Source organism: Gracilinanus agilis, chromosome 2 (genome assembly GCF_016433145.1).
Source record: "Gracilinanus agilis isolate LMUSP501 chromosome 2, AgileGrace, whole genome shotgun sequence".
Classification (NCBI taxonomy): Eukaryota; Metazoa; Chordata; class Mammalia; order Didelphimorphia; family Didelphidae; genus Gracilinanus; species Gracilinanus agilis.
In genome coordinates this window covers 350929424-350945979 of record NC_058131.1, presented here as the reverse complement: position 1 = coordinate 350945979, position 16556 = coordinate 350929424, and the positions used below count along the sequence as shown (strand labels likewise).

At 35.7% G+C, this 16556-nt stretch overlaps 1 protein-coding gene across 3 annotated transcripts in view; it reads left to right on the top strand.

Moving 5' to 3' along the window:
• RNF130 (ring finger protein 130) overlaps positions 1 to 16556 on the top strand; it is a 107692-nt gene that overhangs the window by 76459 nt on the left and 14677 nt on the right. The window contains exons 6-8 of one of the 3 annotated variants that reach the window (XM_044664402.1): positions 3392 to 3488; positions 12405 to 12609; positions 16324 to 16417. In XM_044664402.1, coding sequence (XP_044520337.1) covers positions 3392 to 3488; positions 12405 to 12609; positions 16324 to 16417 — 396 coding nt within the window. The remainder of the gene's footprint in view (positions 1 to 3391; positions 3489 to 12404; positions 12610 to 16323; positions 16418 to 16556) is intronic. The other 2 variants (XM_044664403.1, XM_044664404.1) reach the window with 2 other exon arrangements.

Here is a 16556-nt window from a genome sequence, read left to right as displayed (position 1 = left end):
TGGCTAATATATCCACAAGGAGAAATGGGAACATTCCAGATTTAGGAATTGTCAAGAGAAAAGATAGAGAAGTGGAAAAGTATGGCTCAGATTTGGAGATTGTTCAGTATTATAGCTTGACCAAAGCATAAAATGTTTATGATTAAGGAAATGTTCTATAAATCTTAAAGTGCTATATAAATGAATCTTTTTTTAAGGGAATTAATGTGATATAAACTATACCATAAGAGGTTAGGTTGAAGGAACTATGGATGTTTATCCTAGAGAAGAAAAGACTTGGAGGGACATGAAAGCTATCTTTAGGTGTTTTAAGGTGTTGTCATATAGAAAAGCTTTTAAAATTATTCCACCTGGCCCTAGAGGATGAACATTTAGTGCTATTTACAGTATCTCCGTGTTAGAAAGACCTAAAAGGCCATATAGTCCAATCCATACCTGATCAAGAATCCCATCTCCAGAATCCCCAGGAAGTCATCACGTAATATCTGCTTGAAGGCCTCCAATGAGGGACAACTTCTCTCTTAAGTCGGCCCATTCTGCTTTTGTATAGTTCTAATTATTAGGGCGCTTTTGCTTACATGAAATCTATAGCTTTCTCTTTTTAAATTTCTACCCATTATTCCTGGTTCTTCTTTCTAGGGTTAAGAACAAGTGTAATTCCTCTTTTATATGACAACTTTTCAGATATTTGAGGACAACTGTTGTGTCTTCCTAAGTCATCTCTTTTCCAGGCTGAATGTCCTCAGTTCTTTCAACCAATTCTCAGATAGCATCATTTCCAGTCATCTCTGCGTGCTCTCTTCTAGAGAAGCTTCGGTTTGCCCTAAAATGTGGTTCCCAAATTAAACATAATAGTTCAGATGTGACCTGACCAGGACAAAGTATAATGGGGAAACAAGCAGTGATAACAAAGGAGGGAAAGGGATTAAGAGAGGATAACACTGGGGAAGGAATAGTTAAAAAGCAAAAGGGGGCAGCTAGGTCGCTCAGTGGATTGAGAGCCAAACTTAGAGACGGGAGGTCCTGGGTTTCAATCTGGTCTCTGGACACTTCCTAGCTGTGTGATCCTGGGCAAGTCACTTGACCCTCATTGCCTGGCCCTTACCACTCTTCTGCCTTGGAGCCAATACACAGTATTGACTCCAAGATGGAAGGTAAGGTTTTAAAAAAAACAAACTTTCTGATTTTAAAGGAAAGGGATTAAAAGGTGGGGAGGAAAAAATTTCAAAGAACTAGAATCCGAAGGAGTGTCTCAGAAGATAGAGAAAGTGTAAACAAATTGTAGAATGTGAATGGAATGGAATATTATTGTGCCATAAGAAATGACAAAAGAGGATTTCAGAGATCCCAAGTACTGTGAATAGATGCAGAAGGAAGTGAGCAAAACCAGCTGAACAATTTATACAAGAACAGCAATATTATAAAGGAAAATGAATTGAAAGTCCTAAGATTTCTGATCAGTACGGTGACTAGCCATATCTCTAGAAAATCTATGATGACATATATTGTTTACCTCCTGATATAGAGATGATAGAGGCAAGGTGCAGAAAAAGACATTTTTAGATGTGGCCATTATATGGATTCATTTTGTTTTACCATGCTTATTTGTTATGAGAGTTTTTTCTTCTTCCTCTCATCTTTTAAGGTTAGGATAGGGCCAGGGAAGAGAGGTTAGCAGTAATGGTGCCAAAAAGAAGCATTGGCACATTTTTTCAATCCACAAATACATCAAAAGAAAGTTCAGAGGGAAGCACAGACAAGCAGGAAAATTTCAAGTAATTTCAAGTACTTGAAAGTTGCAAGTATTTTCAAGTAATATATAGAATTTATATTTATTTTTAAAATCAAGATTCATGATTTCACATAGAATTCCCTTTTTGTCTTATTTTCCATGTGGAAATGTTCTTTTTCAGCATTTAAATTCAGAATAAAATTTTTTAAATTAACTCAAGATTATAAATGGAAAATGGGGGCAGGTAGGTCACTCAATAGATAGAGAGCCAGACAGGAGATCCTAGGTTCAAATCTGGCCTTAGAACCTTCTGAGCTGTATGATCCTGAGCAAGCCTTGGAAGCAGTACAACACTTAGTACTGTTTCTACAATGGAAGGTAAGGGTTTAAAAATAAACAAATGGAAAAGCTTCAGGCACTTACCGTGTGCAGAGTATTTTGCTAAGTTCTGGGGGGTGGAAATTGAAAAACAAGATACTCCCCACTCTCCAGGAGTGGGTGTATCATGTTACAATGGGGGAAGACAACATGTATAGGATGTTTCAGGTGCAAGTCGATGATCCTTAGGGTGCAGCAGCAAAGAACATGATAATATATCTTCTTTAATATTATATACATTGATAAAGCTCTTAGCTTCAAGTGTTTAATCACTTGTGAGTGACACAAATTTTGGTGATAACTTGCTTCCCTGGCTTTTTAGTAGCTGTGGCTACTTCCCTTGCCTATGGCTACAGGTTCCAGGCTGGAAGCAGAGCTGCTAGTCTAGGTGGTGCTATTATTTCTAAGGCTCTTGAAATCACCATCCAGGGCAATTCATCAGTTAGTGTTGTTGAGAGGTTGAACCCCATCTCCAAAACATTTGTTCCCTTTCACAGTGCTACAAGAACCAATCTGGGAAAAGGGCCTTGGTTTATTGGGCATTATATTGCAAGGGTTCTCGGGCTTGGGGATGTACACCAGTGTCTGAAGAGGAGTGAAGGTCAAGGTGATTTGACTTGTCTGGCACATAGTGCATCCTGCCCCTCCCTCAGAATTTCTTGCTGCTTAATCTAAACTGGCTTCTCTGCCCTGTTTGTGGCATTTGATGGATGATGGCCCATTGTTCCCTTGGTGATGGCAGCTTGGGACTGGGCTTTGAAGTAGTTGCAGTAGTTCGACAAGTGCTTTATATCCTCTGTACCTGTGTTGTGAAGGTGTGGCACACATGGAGGGGGCTGCTCTGTTCCCCATTTCCACCATGCCTGAGGACAATGTCCACATGCTCCACCCCTCTGCCCAACAGCCCAATGCAAGCTCTTCCTCCCTCCTCTCTCTAAGGGAGACATGCAGTTTGGGCACACAGTCTCTAAAAGGTTTACCAGTGCTGCTCTATACATTTGGTATATGCCAGCTACTTCCTCTTTCTCACTATGGTGCCTCATTGCTTTATTTCATTTCTCCCTAATAGATACAAATGTAGAAGATAAAGAAGATTGATATGACTTTGTTCTGACCCCAAGAAAGTCCTTGAAAAAAACCTTTTCATAAATACCTAACACTAGTATTCTTGATATGTACTTCTTTCTCCAAAAAAGTTAATTGTATACTTAATTATTTAAGTTCCAATTGTTAATGTTTAATTCTATAATTGCTAAAATAAAATTCTTTTTTATTTAACAGGCATGTTTTTCACAAATCCTGTGTGGACCCCTGGCTTAGTGAACATTGTACTTGTCCTATGTGCAAACTGAACATTCTGAAGGCCTTGGGAATTATGGTATGTTTCTTAATGGAGTCTTGAATCCAGATTATTTTCTATATTTAGCCTAATAATTTGTATTTGTATAGTATTTTATAACTGTTAAGTGCTGTACAGACATTAACTCAATTTGAAGACTAGTTATTATATTTTTAGATACAAGATAAGTTGCATACCAGAAAACTCTAGAATTATTTGATAAAATCATTTATTCTCCCTAAGTTTTTGATGGTCTCAATCCATCAAATAGTAGAAAATAGCATATTTTTCACATAACTGCAAAAGTAGATTTATATACATTTTCTTTTAAAGTAGCTTAAAACTTTTTATAGTCTAGTTAAACTCATGATACTCCCAGAAGGGCATTAACAACTATTGTGTCACTTTGAAGACAAAAGGAGCAGGAATGCCTGAAATATAAACTAGGCAAATGTGGCTCTCTTAAATATGACATCAAGAAAAAAGTAAAACTGGTATGAAGATATAAGTTTTTGTGAGTGTTTTCCAGAGAATGAGTAATAAGCAAGATGAACTATAGAGCTTAAAGTAAGAAGGTATCACTGGAGATTTGCTGGGATGAGATCTATGTCTGGAATATGATTGATGTATATGTGTATATTCATGTATTATTGAATCTATGCATATGATGTATACACACATCATCATCAAAAGAAACAGGATAAAGTGGGAGAAAGGGTACAGGAGCATTGTTTGTCAAGAAGATATACTCATGTAAGAAAATCCAAGAACCAAAGCAGGAGCTTTGAGAATGGGGGAAAGTATTTATGTAAAGATCAATAGAGGCAGAAACAGAAGTGATATTGTCACCAGAGGTTGTAGCCCACAGAAATCTGTTTTTATTTGAGTTTGACATTAATGCTATAAACCACTCAGACAGAAACGACAAATAAAGCTGAGAAACATCACAGACTTAGCACAGAAGCATAATGGAATAATGGTAGGAGGCTTCAATTATCCAGACATCTGTTTGAGCTCTCTCTACAAAAACCATTGCAACCCAACTTGACTTCATGATCATTTCACCCTTCAAAAGGCAGAGTTACCAAGGAGAGATTTTGTGCAAGATGAGCTGGCTGGTGGTATAGAAATTATGGGAGCCATAGATGCAATTAACCACTCCACCCCAGAATTTGTGAAAGAGGAGGAGAGGAAAGCCAAGAATAGTCTCATACGCATCCTAGATTTGATGAGAGAAGATTTTAAAGGGTTAACACAGAGGGGTAAGTGGAATCCTGTGTTCTAAAGTTCTACAGGAGAAACCAGTCCACAAGGGATAGGAAGCTTTCAACAATGAAATTCTGAAGGCAAGAAGGAAAATGTTTCTGATGAGAACAGAAAAGAGGAGTTGTCTCAGAGACTAATGTGGATGCACAAGGAACTCACCAACAACTTACATTAGTATCAAATTACTTGGCACAAACAGTTTCATTTTGTGAAAGCAGAAGCCATGCATGTTTGCTTCTGACACCAGGTACCACAGAACATTTGTCCTTGACCAGATAAAACAAGGTGGAGCTGATTCCCTACTGTTAACAAGTTCCCTCTGAGTTGAGTGCTGAATTTTGTGCCATTGATCTCAAGCTTTAATTTTAAAGAATGAATATTATACCAAGGAAACTTAGCAAAAGTTATAGCAGTGATTTGTAATGAGCAGGATATTGCAGTGGCAAGTGTTTCAAGGATCATTCAAATACACAAATACACAGGATCATTTGCACTAAACACAAAGGGTCTGTGATCAAAAACTGAAAAAGAGAACCAATAAATAATAAACTATTGCTGTAAAAAAAAAATAAGCCTCATAAAAGAAGCAGAAATCTTTGGAGAGACCTGGCAGTTGGAGAGGTTGTTATTGATTCCTTTACAATGCAGTATAGGTTTATTGAAGTTGGAAGAACAGTAAGAAGATTCATAGAACAGCTGCCAACTATTACTCTGAAGAAAAAACATTGTAGACAAGACAAAACAAAGATGAGAGCCCTGAAGTTTGGGGAAATATTTTAAATTACAAAACTCACTTTTTCATTCAAGGCTCTTATAGCAAATGATTGTCATAAGAAGTCTAGGTGAGGGGCAGCTAGGAGGCTCAGTGGATAGAGTGCCAGGCCTGGAGTTGGGAGGACCTGAATTTAAATCTCTCCACAGATACTTCCTAGCTGTGTGACCCCGGGCAAGTCATTTAACCCTAATTGCCTATCCTTTACCCACTCTTCACAGATATTTGTATCAATTCTAAGACAGAAGCTCTTAAGAGTGTTTTGTTTTATTTTTAAGTTTAGGTATATCTTTAAGAGCTGGGCATTTTCATCAAACTGTTACATGTTTTACTTATGGAGGGCCTATAAACATTGTTTCCATTTTGATATACTGAGAAACAGAATTGTTAAAGAAATTGCTAAATGGAAATAGAATAAAACAGCACAGCCATGAAAGGTTAAGAAATGTATCCAAGAGATGGAGATAAATGTACTTTAGTGACCAAGGAGTTTGCCTGATTTAAACCTCTTTGGAAATTTGTGGGATTTATGGACTATTCATCAAAGTTGTATTTAATAATCAATGTCCTGAGTGTAATTATATGATAAATAATTAAAGAATAAATGTCAAAGTCTTGTGTTGCAGCAAAAGAAGGATATATTATATATTTAAATCATTTAAAGTTGTAAGGTTTATTGCATATAATTAAATTTAATTATTTTGCTTTTCCCAGTTAATTCACATAGCATTGTTGGTTTAAAAAATACAGGTACAAAAGATAGAAGCAAAGGCAGGTAAAGGAAGTTGAAGATAAAAGGATGGCATAGTTCTTAAAGAATTGTATCTGCAGTGCCAGTGCTCAGAATAACCCAATACTGACAAAGAAATTTAAAATTAACGAAGTTGTCAGAGGAGGGTAGCTGCAGTGGGAAAAGGATCAAAGAAGAGGTAGGATTGCTACTTGGGATGGATAGAATGATGACAGCAGATGGAGGGAAAACAATTTTTATTTTCAAGGAAAATTATGTTTGGACTAGAAAGGACAAAATAAACAGGAGTAATAATAGTTAAAAGACTGAAATAAATAAGGAAAGACTAAGAGAGCACCTAGCTGCCCTTGTGTCTTGGATCCAGTGAACTACAATAGAGTACTTCAAGGTTTGGCAAACATGGGGGCAACTGGGTGGCTCAGTAGACTGAGAGTCATACCTAAAGATAAGGGGGTCCTCAGTTCAAATCTAGCCTCAGATACTTCCTAGCTGTGTGACCCTGGGCAAGTCACTGAATCCTTATTGCTGAGCCCTAGCCTCTCTTTTGTCTTAGAATCAGTACACAGAAGGTGGTAATAATTTTATTTAAAAAAAAAAAAAAAAAGGATTTGTCCTATGTAATTACTAAGCTGGGATGTGATCTCTGAAACATCTTGGACAACTACAGTCAGTTCCAGAGGAACAAATGTCTCAATGGGAAGAAATTGATGTCTGCAAACTATTGGACTGAGTTTAGCTTTGATTCTTGAAAGGATCCTAGAATATATCATTAAAAGGATAGTAAGTGAACATTCAGATAAGGACACAGTGATTACAAAAGAACTAGGATAGCTTAAACAGTCATGCTCTACCAACATTCTTTCCTTTTTAGTTGGTTTTTTAAAGGGTTACTACTGATAGATCAAATGGTTAACAGTCATGTTATTCAGTATTTATTTCCTCCAGCTTCTCAGTCAAATTTGAAGTGTAGGGGCCCATCTCTTTTAACATTTGTGGGAACCTATTGGCCTAGCATATCTAAAAAACCAGTTATGCAGGCTTTGCAAAGTTGTATATTGCAATAGATTTATTTTTCTTCAGTATAAAAGAAGGCAAACAGACCTCTCTTGTTTCTAACACAGGAAATATTTTTGTGCACTGAGTTAGAACATGGTCACATAAAGCAGTAAATAAAATGAGAAGACAGATTTTAGGTACATGTAAAGAATTCTTTTTCCACTACTTGAGAGATACAGCTTGCCTAGGTTTTTAGCAAGGCATTCTTCAAAGTCTGTTGTGCTTTTCTCATGAATATGATGAAGCAGTGTGAGCTAGACTCTACAGTTAGGTGGAATAAATGGATACAAAAAACAATCATCAATGGTTTGACATAGCCTTGGAAGAAAATTTTCAATGATGTGCTTCACCCTAAGCTGGTAAACATTTTATCAGTGACTTAAAAAGGAGTAAAAGAAAAAGGTTTTGGTATACAGAAACTGTAAAAAAATAAAAATTAAAAAAAAGCACACACTTGTATTTAAGTATTATGTAGAGAATTCTGATATTAAATTACTTGCACATGAACCCTCTTAACAGAACCCACTGTCCTATAAGCAGACAGGGTTGCTACAAGGAAATGCTAAGTGGACTAAGAACAATTTTTACAGTTATGAGAAGGTAAGGGAAATATTCCTGTGATTGATATATAAAAATTGTACTTTATTTGAGCTTCTAACAGTGTCAGACAATAAGGTGGTCATTTTGTTGAGGAAAAAAAAAAGTCAAAGAGCCAGAGGCAGACTTTTCTACACTTCAGCTTCTCAGGGAAAATTAAATATTTTTTATAAGAATGGAAGTACTTCAAAGAAGAAAAATAATTTGAAGAGAGATTAGAATCAAAATTTGTGTCAGGTTGGAAGATGGAAAGGGAGGGCCACAAAAATATGGGTAAAAGGCTCTTTTAAACCTATGGAGCTATTTTGAGCTTTTTTTTTTTTTAATGAATCTAGATCTTCTTAGAAAGAAGCAACCTAGGGGACAGCTAGATGGCTCAATGAAATGAGAGCCAGGCCTAGAGTAAGAGGTCCTGGGTTTAAATCTGGCCTCTGACACTGCCTAGCTGTATTACCCTGAGTAAGTCACTTACCTCATTGCCTAGTCCTTAACTGCTCTTCTGCCTTGGAAGCAATATACAACATTGATTCTAAAATAGAAGGTAAGAATTTTTAAAAAGAAGAAATAAACAGCCTTTCCTGTTTATATTTAATGATGATAAGGATACCCTACAGGAGAGAAGGTATTTATTCTTGATCAGAATCGTAGTCATAGCTCCTGCCTGGGGGATACAGAAGTGGCCAAGTTGACTTGGCACAGTCAGTTGGTATGTTGTCTTCCCAGCACATGGCAGGTACCCTTCTGATTAAAACACATAAGCACATCCTTTTTTGGTGAGTCACAACGGGATATTTTATCTGCTAGAAGGAATCCAGAAAGTATCTCTCAGATTATAAAGAACTAAACAAAACAAAAAAAAGAAAGAAGAAGAAGAAAAAGAAGAAGACAATGACCTCATAAAACAACCAGCATTTTCATCATTGCAAGGGTTTGGAAGTAAAAGCTTCAGAAGAGAAATGAGAATATGAGAAGTGAAGTTAGTTAAGAAGATGGTTATTGAAGAATGGGATTTGTATTTCTGGGTCAGAGCTTTAAGAAGAAATAATTGTTTTGTATTGACTCTTGGCCAGGAATACTTCTGAGGAATTGAATCTTATAATGCATGAGAAGAATATATTTGCTTTTGAAGATTTGCAAATCTGATCAAAAGGGACTTAAGCTTAAGAGGAGAAAATTGTACTTATATATCTACTAACACAGATCCCACAGAGAGTTTGGATGCAATACAAGAATATCAGTGGAAAGGTATAATAATTTTTAGAAGACTGTATCCAAGAAAATGTACAGTGAAAATATTCATGGTCTCAGATGTCTGTACAAAGATGTATAGAATTTGGGTGATTGAGCTAGAAATATTGATAAGCTAAAATTCAGTCTCCTTGGTATCACAGCCTCGGTGGAATATGAGGATTTCATGAGTAAAATCTGGCAGTTGAAGAGAATATTTATTAAAAATCAGCATATTAGATAAAAGAGATAATAGCATAGTCCTCATGTCAAGAAGATTTAATCCTCTGAGAAAATTCACAAACTAAAAAGAGGAAGGACAGTGGAGAACATTTGCATGAAGATAATTAGGGGGAGAAACAGAAGTAATCCAGCAAAAGAACACTGCAGGCCACTTGACCAGAAGGAGGATAGGGATGTATTCAAGGAACATCTCAAATAAGGAGGCATGATAGTAGCAACAGAGAACTAAAACTAACCATTCTTCTGTTAAAAATCTCATCCTCCTGAAAAAAAGTGGCTTATAAATTCCTGACTTGCCTAAATAGTGATTTTATTTTTTAAAAGAGTAGAAGACATGACCTAGAAAACTACTATTCTAACCAATAGACTTACCAATTTTCAAATGACAAATTATGAAAAACTTGCAAGGAAGCAACCACACAATATTAACATTCATGATAAATAAAGAGAGGAATGCCAACTATCCAACTTCTACCTTTGTTTTAGGAGAATAAAAGTATGAGCATGTTTAACTACTATGCTAAGTGTTGGGCATACAAAGAAAGCAAGATAGTTTCTGCCCTCAAAGAACTTATATTCTAATGACGAAACAGTATATATTAGAAAATATGAATTGAAAAGCAAAAGGGAAGATGGGGGTATCACACCTTGGAAATGACCAAAAAGTAGTATAGTAGGCACTGACTCAGTAAGATAAAGTGAAAGCTTACCTATGAGTGCCAAGGGTGAGGAGTCCAAGGTCTGAAAGGGGTTGAGGCTGGTGGCCAGAAGACTTCATAGCAGCATGATGTCAAGAAGTAGCACTATAGGCCCAAGATAGATGAAAGCTCACCATTCAGAGTCCAAGGTTTCAAGGGCATAAGTATAAATTCTGGTGGAAGCAGGCAGTGTGGTTTGGGGATTACCAGAAAATGACAATTTCAGAGAGTTCAGATACTATCTTGTGTCCTAAAATTTTGGTGAAGTTGACCCAAGAAGGATGTTCTTAAGAACAAAATTCTGATGAAACAGATGGATCTGAGGAAGAAAATGGTGAGCTGCCTAAGAGATATATGTGGTTACAGTGGGAACTCATGAACCAATACCTATTTCTGAAAAGTGTATATAGAAAATAAATGCATGGGCAGAAAACTAAGAATTTGTTAGCAAATGGCATGGTTTTCTAAGAATGTTAAGAATGCCAAAACCTGGAACAAATTAAGGCTTGCAGTATATGTTAAGGACAACAAAGAGCGTTTTTTTTAAATACTAATGTGAGGCGGGAACAGGAAAACAAAAAGAAATTTGGAATAACAACTATGGAAAATGACAACAGATAAGGGAGATAAAGCATTTGGAGCATATCAAATAAAATTTTTAAATTGAAAGTACTTGGTTGACCTCAGTGGATCTAGATAAAGCATACCTCAGAGAAGTGAGAACTTGTGGATGTGATTATTGGGCCACTATAAATGATCTTACAAGTATTCTGGGTTTTTTTTAATGATGATTTGGATTCTTCAAACCATGGGCTTGTAATTTAACTGCAATGCTTTATAAAATTATAAAATATATTATTAAAGAATGGTCTGTGAGTCCTAAAAAAGAAATCAAAAAACACTAAGAACTAACTTGAGTTCATCAGGTATGTGTCATGCCCAACTTAACCTCATTCCCTTTCTTGACAGGATTAGTATGTTCAAGTGAATGTCTTAGTTTAAACACAGGATACCTGGATTTCCATGAAGTGTGATAGGATGTCATGATATTCTTTTGGGTAAAACAAAAAAGTGTAAATTGAAAACAGAATTATATAAATTAAGTGACCATACCGCTAAATGGTAAGTGATGGAAGTCTTTAGTGGAATGCCCCAGGAATCTATCTGTCCATAATCTTACTCTAGTTATCATTTTTATCAAATATCTGGATATAGCTGAAAAACTTACTAAACTTTCAGACAATAGACAGCTTGATGGGGGATTCCTAACACATTTAATGACAAATTTGGGGTCTAAAATACATTTTTAGAACATTAGCATGATAGACTAAATCCAATAAGATGAAATAATATGGATTAATTTAAAATTATTTGACTGTGTCTAAAAATAACCAATTACATGGGTACAGGATGGGATAAATATAGATAACATTTTTTATGACATGAACTAGGAGATGTCACAGACTACAAGCTCAATATTTTTTTTATAAGCTCAGTATTGATGATGATGATGATGATGATGACAGTCCACTTATATAGTACTTTATGATTTGCCCTTTACATATATTACTGCATTTGATCCTCACAACAATCCTGTGAGGTAGCTGCCATAGGTATTGCTCTCCTTGTTTTAAGGATTAAGAAACTGATGCTCAGAAAGTGTGTTCACACAAGTTAGCATCAAAGGTAGGATTCAACCCCAGGTCTTGCCTGACCCCAAGTTCAGTATCTTCCCATTATGCTACCTTTGCTTTGGACCGCTCTTTTCCCTCACTCGGAATTCTTTTTCACTTGATGGTTTTTGTTTTGGATGGTTGTGTTTGTCTAATCACCTTAAATGAATCATTACTTTAAATCTACATTTTTAAAGAAGTAACAGAATGAATTTGAATATTTTAAATAATACTTTATTATTCACCACCAGACTAAAGAATTTATAGCCAAATTAGTAACAATTCTTGCTTTTCACATTACATTTCAGCTCTGTGATGAAAGAGTCCAGCTTTTTATCTAATTTTGGGTTAGAATTCTAGTTTAAATCCTCCCCAAAAAGTTTGTAACCATCTTATAAAGGTATGATAACTAATCAATACTGCAATGCATAATGATGTTACTTTGTAGTAATGTGCCTTCGCAGAATTTTTTTTAAGAATTCATTATTTTCAAAGCTCTCTTAGGAAAAAGAATGATGAAAAAAGTTGGTGGAGGAATATTTTTTCTACCAAGATAACTTAGAAATTGATTTTCTAAAACCCTGTTTAAGATTTCTTATTTTTAATCTTATTATTTTATTCATATTTATAAAAATAAATATGTGTAATTTTTAATCTGAAAATATTTTTCAGCCAAATTTGCCATGTACTGATAATGTAGCTTTTGACATGGAAAGGCTTACCAGAAGCCAAGCTGCTAATCGAAGATCAGCACTTGGTGACCTTGCCAGTGACAGCTCCCTTGGCCTTGAGCCACTGCGCACTTCAGGGATGTCTCAACTTCCTCAGGATGGGGAGCTCACTCCTCGAACAGGAGAAATCAACATTGCAGTAACAAGTAAGTGGTAATCTTTCACTTAAAGTGCTGAGTGCTTTTCCTTCACTGCTCAGGAACCTCAGCTTAACATATCACAACCCTTCAAGACAATTCAAGTTTCTTTGGAGGTTCTTGAATACATATCTCTGTCTTCAACCACTTGAAGAATTTTTAGATGCTTTTATTGAAACACGTCATCTGTCTATGCTTTGCATAACAAGTTATTTAAGACTTATTTGAATCTATGGAGAATGAGTTTTCAGTCTATACAAAAAATAATTGTGGCAGTTTTAAATGTAGGAGACTAATAGTTGTTGGTTTATAAATATGAAGCAGAGTGAATGATGGAGTGAAAAGAATGGTAGGCTTAGTCAAAAGGCCTGGGAGTGAGTCCTAGCTCTACCACTTATTAACCTTGGGCAACTCACTTTTCTGAACCTCAGTTTCCTTACCCATCAGTAGAAAACAATACCTTGTCTTCCTACCTCACAGGGCTGTTGTGAGGATCAAATGAGCAAATATGTATTATAAGTGCTTTAGAAATTGTAAAGTTCTCTACATATGTGAATAGTTGGTGTAATAAAATCATTATTTCTCAGAAAGAAATTGTAAGAAAGCAGTATTAGAACTAAAATGACTTCAGGCTATCATCAGCCTCCTTTTTTTCTGGTTTGGTTCATAAATATTAGCATTGGTACCTTGAATTTCCAAAAATGAATTATTAAAGACCCAGTAATAAGGATTTGAGTTGACTTTGAACTTATGTAACATGAATTTCTCAGCATCTTAGGGAATTGTTAGCAGAGTCTTTGTTCTTTCTTGCTTTGATATTTGTACCAATTTCTTTTTCTTTCTTTTTGACTTGATGTTAAAGTCTCCAAATTGGAAGACTTGAAGTGGTGTAGGTCCCTTATCAATGAATCCTTTCATCCAGCTCTCTCCAAGACCCTCTCAGTAGAAAAACAGAAGGGCAGGCTGCTAGGCATCTCAACTTAGTTGAGTATAGTGGCTCATAGTTTCCTAAATGTTAAGCACAGACACAAGCAAATTTTCAAAGAATAGCAAAGAATGTGGTTTTGACTATATCGCAAAATGTCTCAAGATAGTCACTTTCCTGCCCCGCTCCTTACACATCATTTTTATGAACATTTTTTTTACCTCGGCCACATTTCATAATATACTCCTGTGTGCTGAGTGTACCTTTTTCAGTCAGGACTGTGATTCCTTCTGGCCAGTCAGCACAAAATGTGATAGGAAACCATTGCTTTTGTAGAAAAAAAGCAAAGCCTTTTCTACTAAACTATCCAGATCCATAAGGGATGTGCATTGATTTAGTAACATATCTCACTATAAACTCTTACCAACACCTAGTTCCAGGTTTTTGTACTATCATTATCTGGTATTGATCCATCCTTTATTCATCTGTGACAAAGATAGGAACAGGACTTAGTTTTTATCACAAACTACTAGGTTGGTGGATTGGGATTATTTCATGTTTCTTATATTATGGTATTCAGAGTGTTTTAGTCTAGGATTTTTTTAATTGCCACTGGTCTAGTAGCAATAAGGAAGACAAACGCTTATCCAAAAGTCTGTGGCTTTTTCATGAAGTCATTTTAAATATCTAGTCAAGTCTTGTGTTTTGAGTCTGAGAAAAGGATGGTCCCCATTATATTGTTTCCTCAAACTACTTTTGGCTGAATTTATACATCAAGAAATTAATTGGGGGGGGGGGGTGGCTTGAATCAAGTTATCTGTAACTTTGCTTTTTCCTTGTCTTCTATAAATAACTACATAGCAAATAGAGGTGGTTCATTCAACAAACATTTAGTGAACAAGCATCCACCATGTTCCAGGTTCTGTGCTAGGCAATATTCTGTGGGAGGGAGGGAGGAAAGGAAGGAGGGAAAAAGGGATAGAGAAGATATATATATAGAGAGAGAGAAGATATATATATATATATATATCCAGGGTACATTATGTTGCTTCCATCATGCATCCATCTTAGGATACAAATTTGCTTATCTAATAGCTGATTTTCTTAGTATAGTTATGTACTGGAGAGAAGTATAATTCATTCAAAATCAAGTAATCTCAAACAGAATCAAAATGATATATACAGTTTACATATGCTAAAGTAATTGAAAGGAAAAAATTCTTTAATTTCCTTGGTGTTATTAAACATTACCTTTTTTTATTTTTAAGACTATCAAGCTAGCTTTTCCTAATTTCAAAAATTAGCTAGTGAAAAGATAGAAATTAGCAATTCACTAAAACTTCATTAATTTATGTTACTAATTTGGAAAATGTATTATACATAGTAGGCACTCAATATTAATTAGCTTCAAATAAATTACTATGAGAGCTAAGCTCTAGTTTTCCTCTCTGTGGAGTCTATGAAGGCTGTTTATTAAGCAGTTTAATTACATAAGCAAAAATTTTGAGAGAATGTTTAAATCGTTTAATAAAAATAACCAAAAAAAATATGAACATCATCCAGTGCCATAGAAGGAACTTTTACCTACAGTATATTTTCATCCTAAATCTTTTTTTTTAAGCCCTTACATTCTGTCTTAGAAGTAATACTATGAATTAGTTCTAAGGCAGAACAATAGTAAGAGCTAGGCAGTAGAAGAAGTTAAGTGACTACAAAAGTCACACATGTAGTCTAAGGCCAAATTTGAAATCAGGACCTTTCTTCTCCAGGCCTGACTTATATCCACTGAGCTACTTAGCTGCTCCCTAGTAATATCTTTTTAACCCAGGCCCAATAATGTATGTTCTTTAAAATAATAAAACATCATTTCTTTAAGAAAACTTCATGCTTTAAACTTTTTACTGACTTGGACTAGTACTCCTCTCATATACTCTAGATGGACTGGAAGGCTTTCTACTTTATATGAATATCAGAATGTCATCTTTAAAATTAAGAAAAATGTTAAAAGACCTAAAGAAAATCCTTTTAGGATCTTGATTATTTGAACTACTACTCTATGATTGCATACCAGTGATTTTCTTTTTTTTTATATTTACGTGCTATTTTTCAGGCTATTTGCCTTATCAGTTTGTGCTTCCTCTAACAAAAAAAAATCCTCATCAAAATCATCAGGATGAATGCAGCTGCTTTTGATGAAACACCAGCAAGATGATATGTTGTTTTTATTCAATAGCATAAAATACGTGCATAAGGAGGGGAAAATAATAGAAATTATCATGATGACATCATGAAAACTAAGGAAAATCTAGGCTACAGACTACCTGGAGTCTCCGTGGACCATGCTCTTGAGAATTGCTCTTCTCTGCAGCTAAAGTCTTCTCTAAGGGGGGGGGGGGGGGACAACATGGAATTTTCACATTGAAGAAGGGGCAAGTTGGAAACTTGGCCGGACAGTTTGACTTGGTTGTAATTAACAAAAACTTATTTCCATTAATATTTTTCCTTATTTTACATTTCCCACTTCACACTTTTTGGCGACTACATCCTTCTCACAAACCTTGGGGTATTGGCAGTCAGAAGTGGCTGGGCTCTGCTTTCCTTTCCCCCTTGTATTTCTCACCATGACTTCTTCCAATTAGTAACGCTCTGGCAAACCTTCTGCTACAATTCCTTGTGCCATGACACATCATGGCTCACACCTGCGTTGCCTCCGCCAGTGACATTTGAGAGAAATATTGACACCGATTTGACATAAGCCTTCTCCCACGAGTGATTGCCTCCCTTTCCTTTGTCAACAGAAGAATGGTTTATTATTGCCAGTTTTGGCCTCCTCAGCGCCTTCACTCTCTGCTACATGATCATCAGAGCCACAGCTAGCTTGAAAGCTAATGAGTAAGTACTGATTGTTCATTTTGTTCTGGTTTACATTCAGGGGTGATGAAGAAAATAGGGATAATATTTTTTTAAAAATTGAAAAACTGAGTTTCCATAGCACAAATATCATATCTAATAAAACTGTGATAGACTAAGT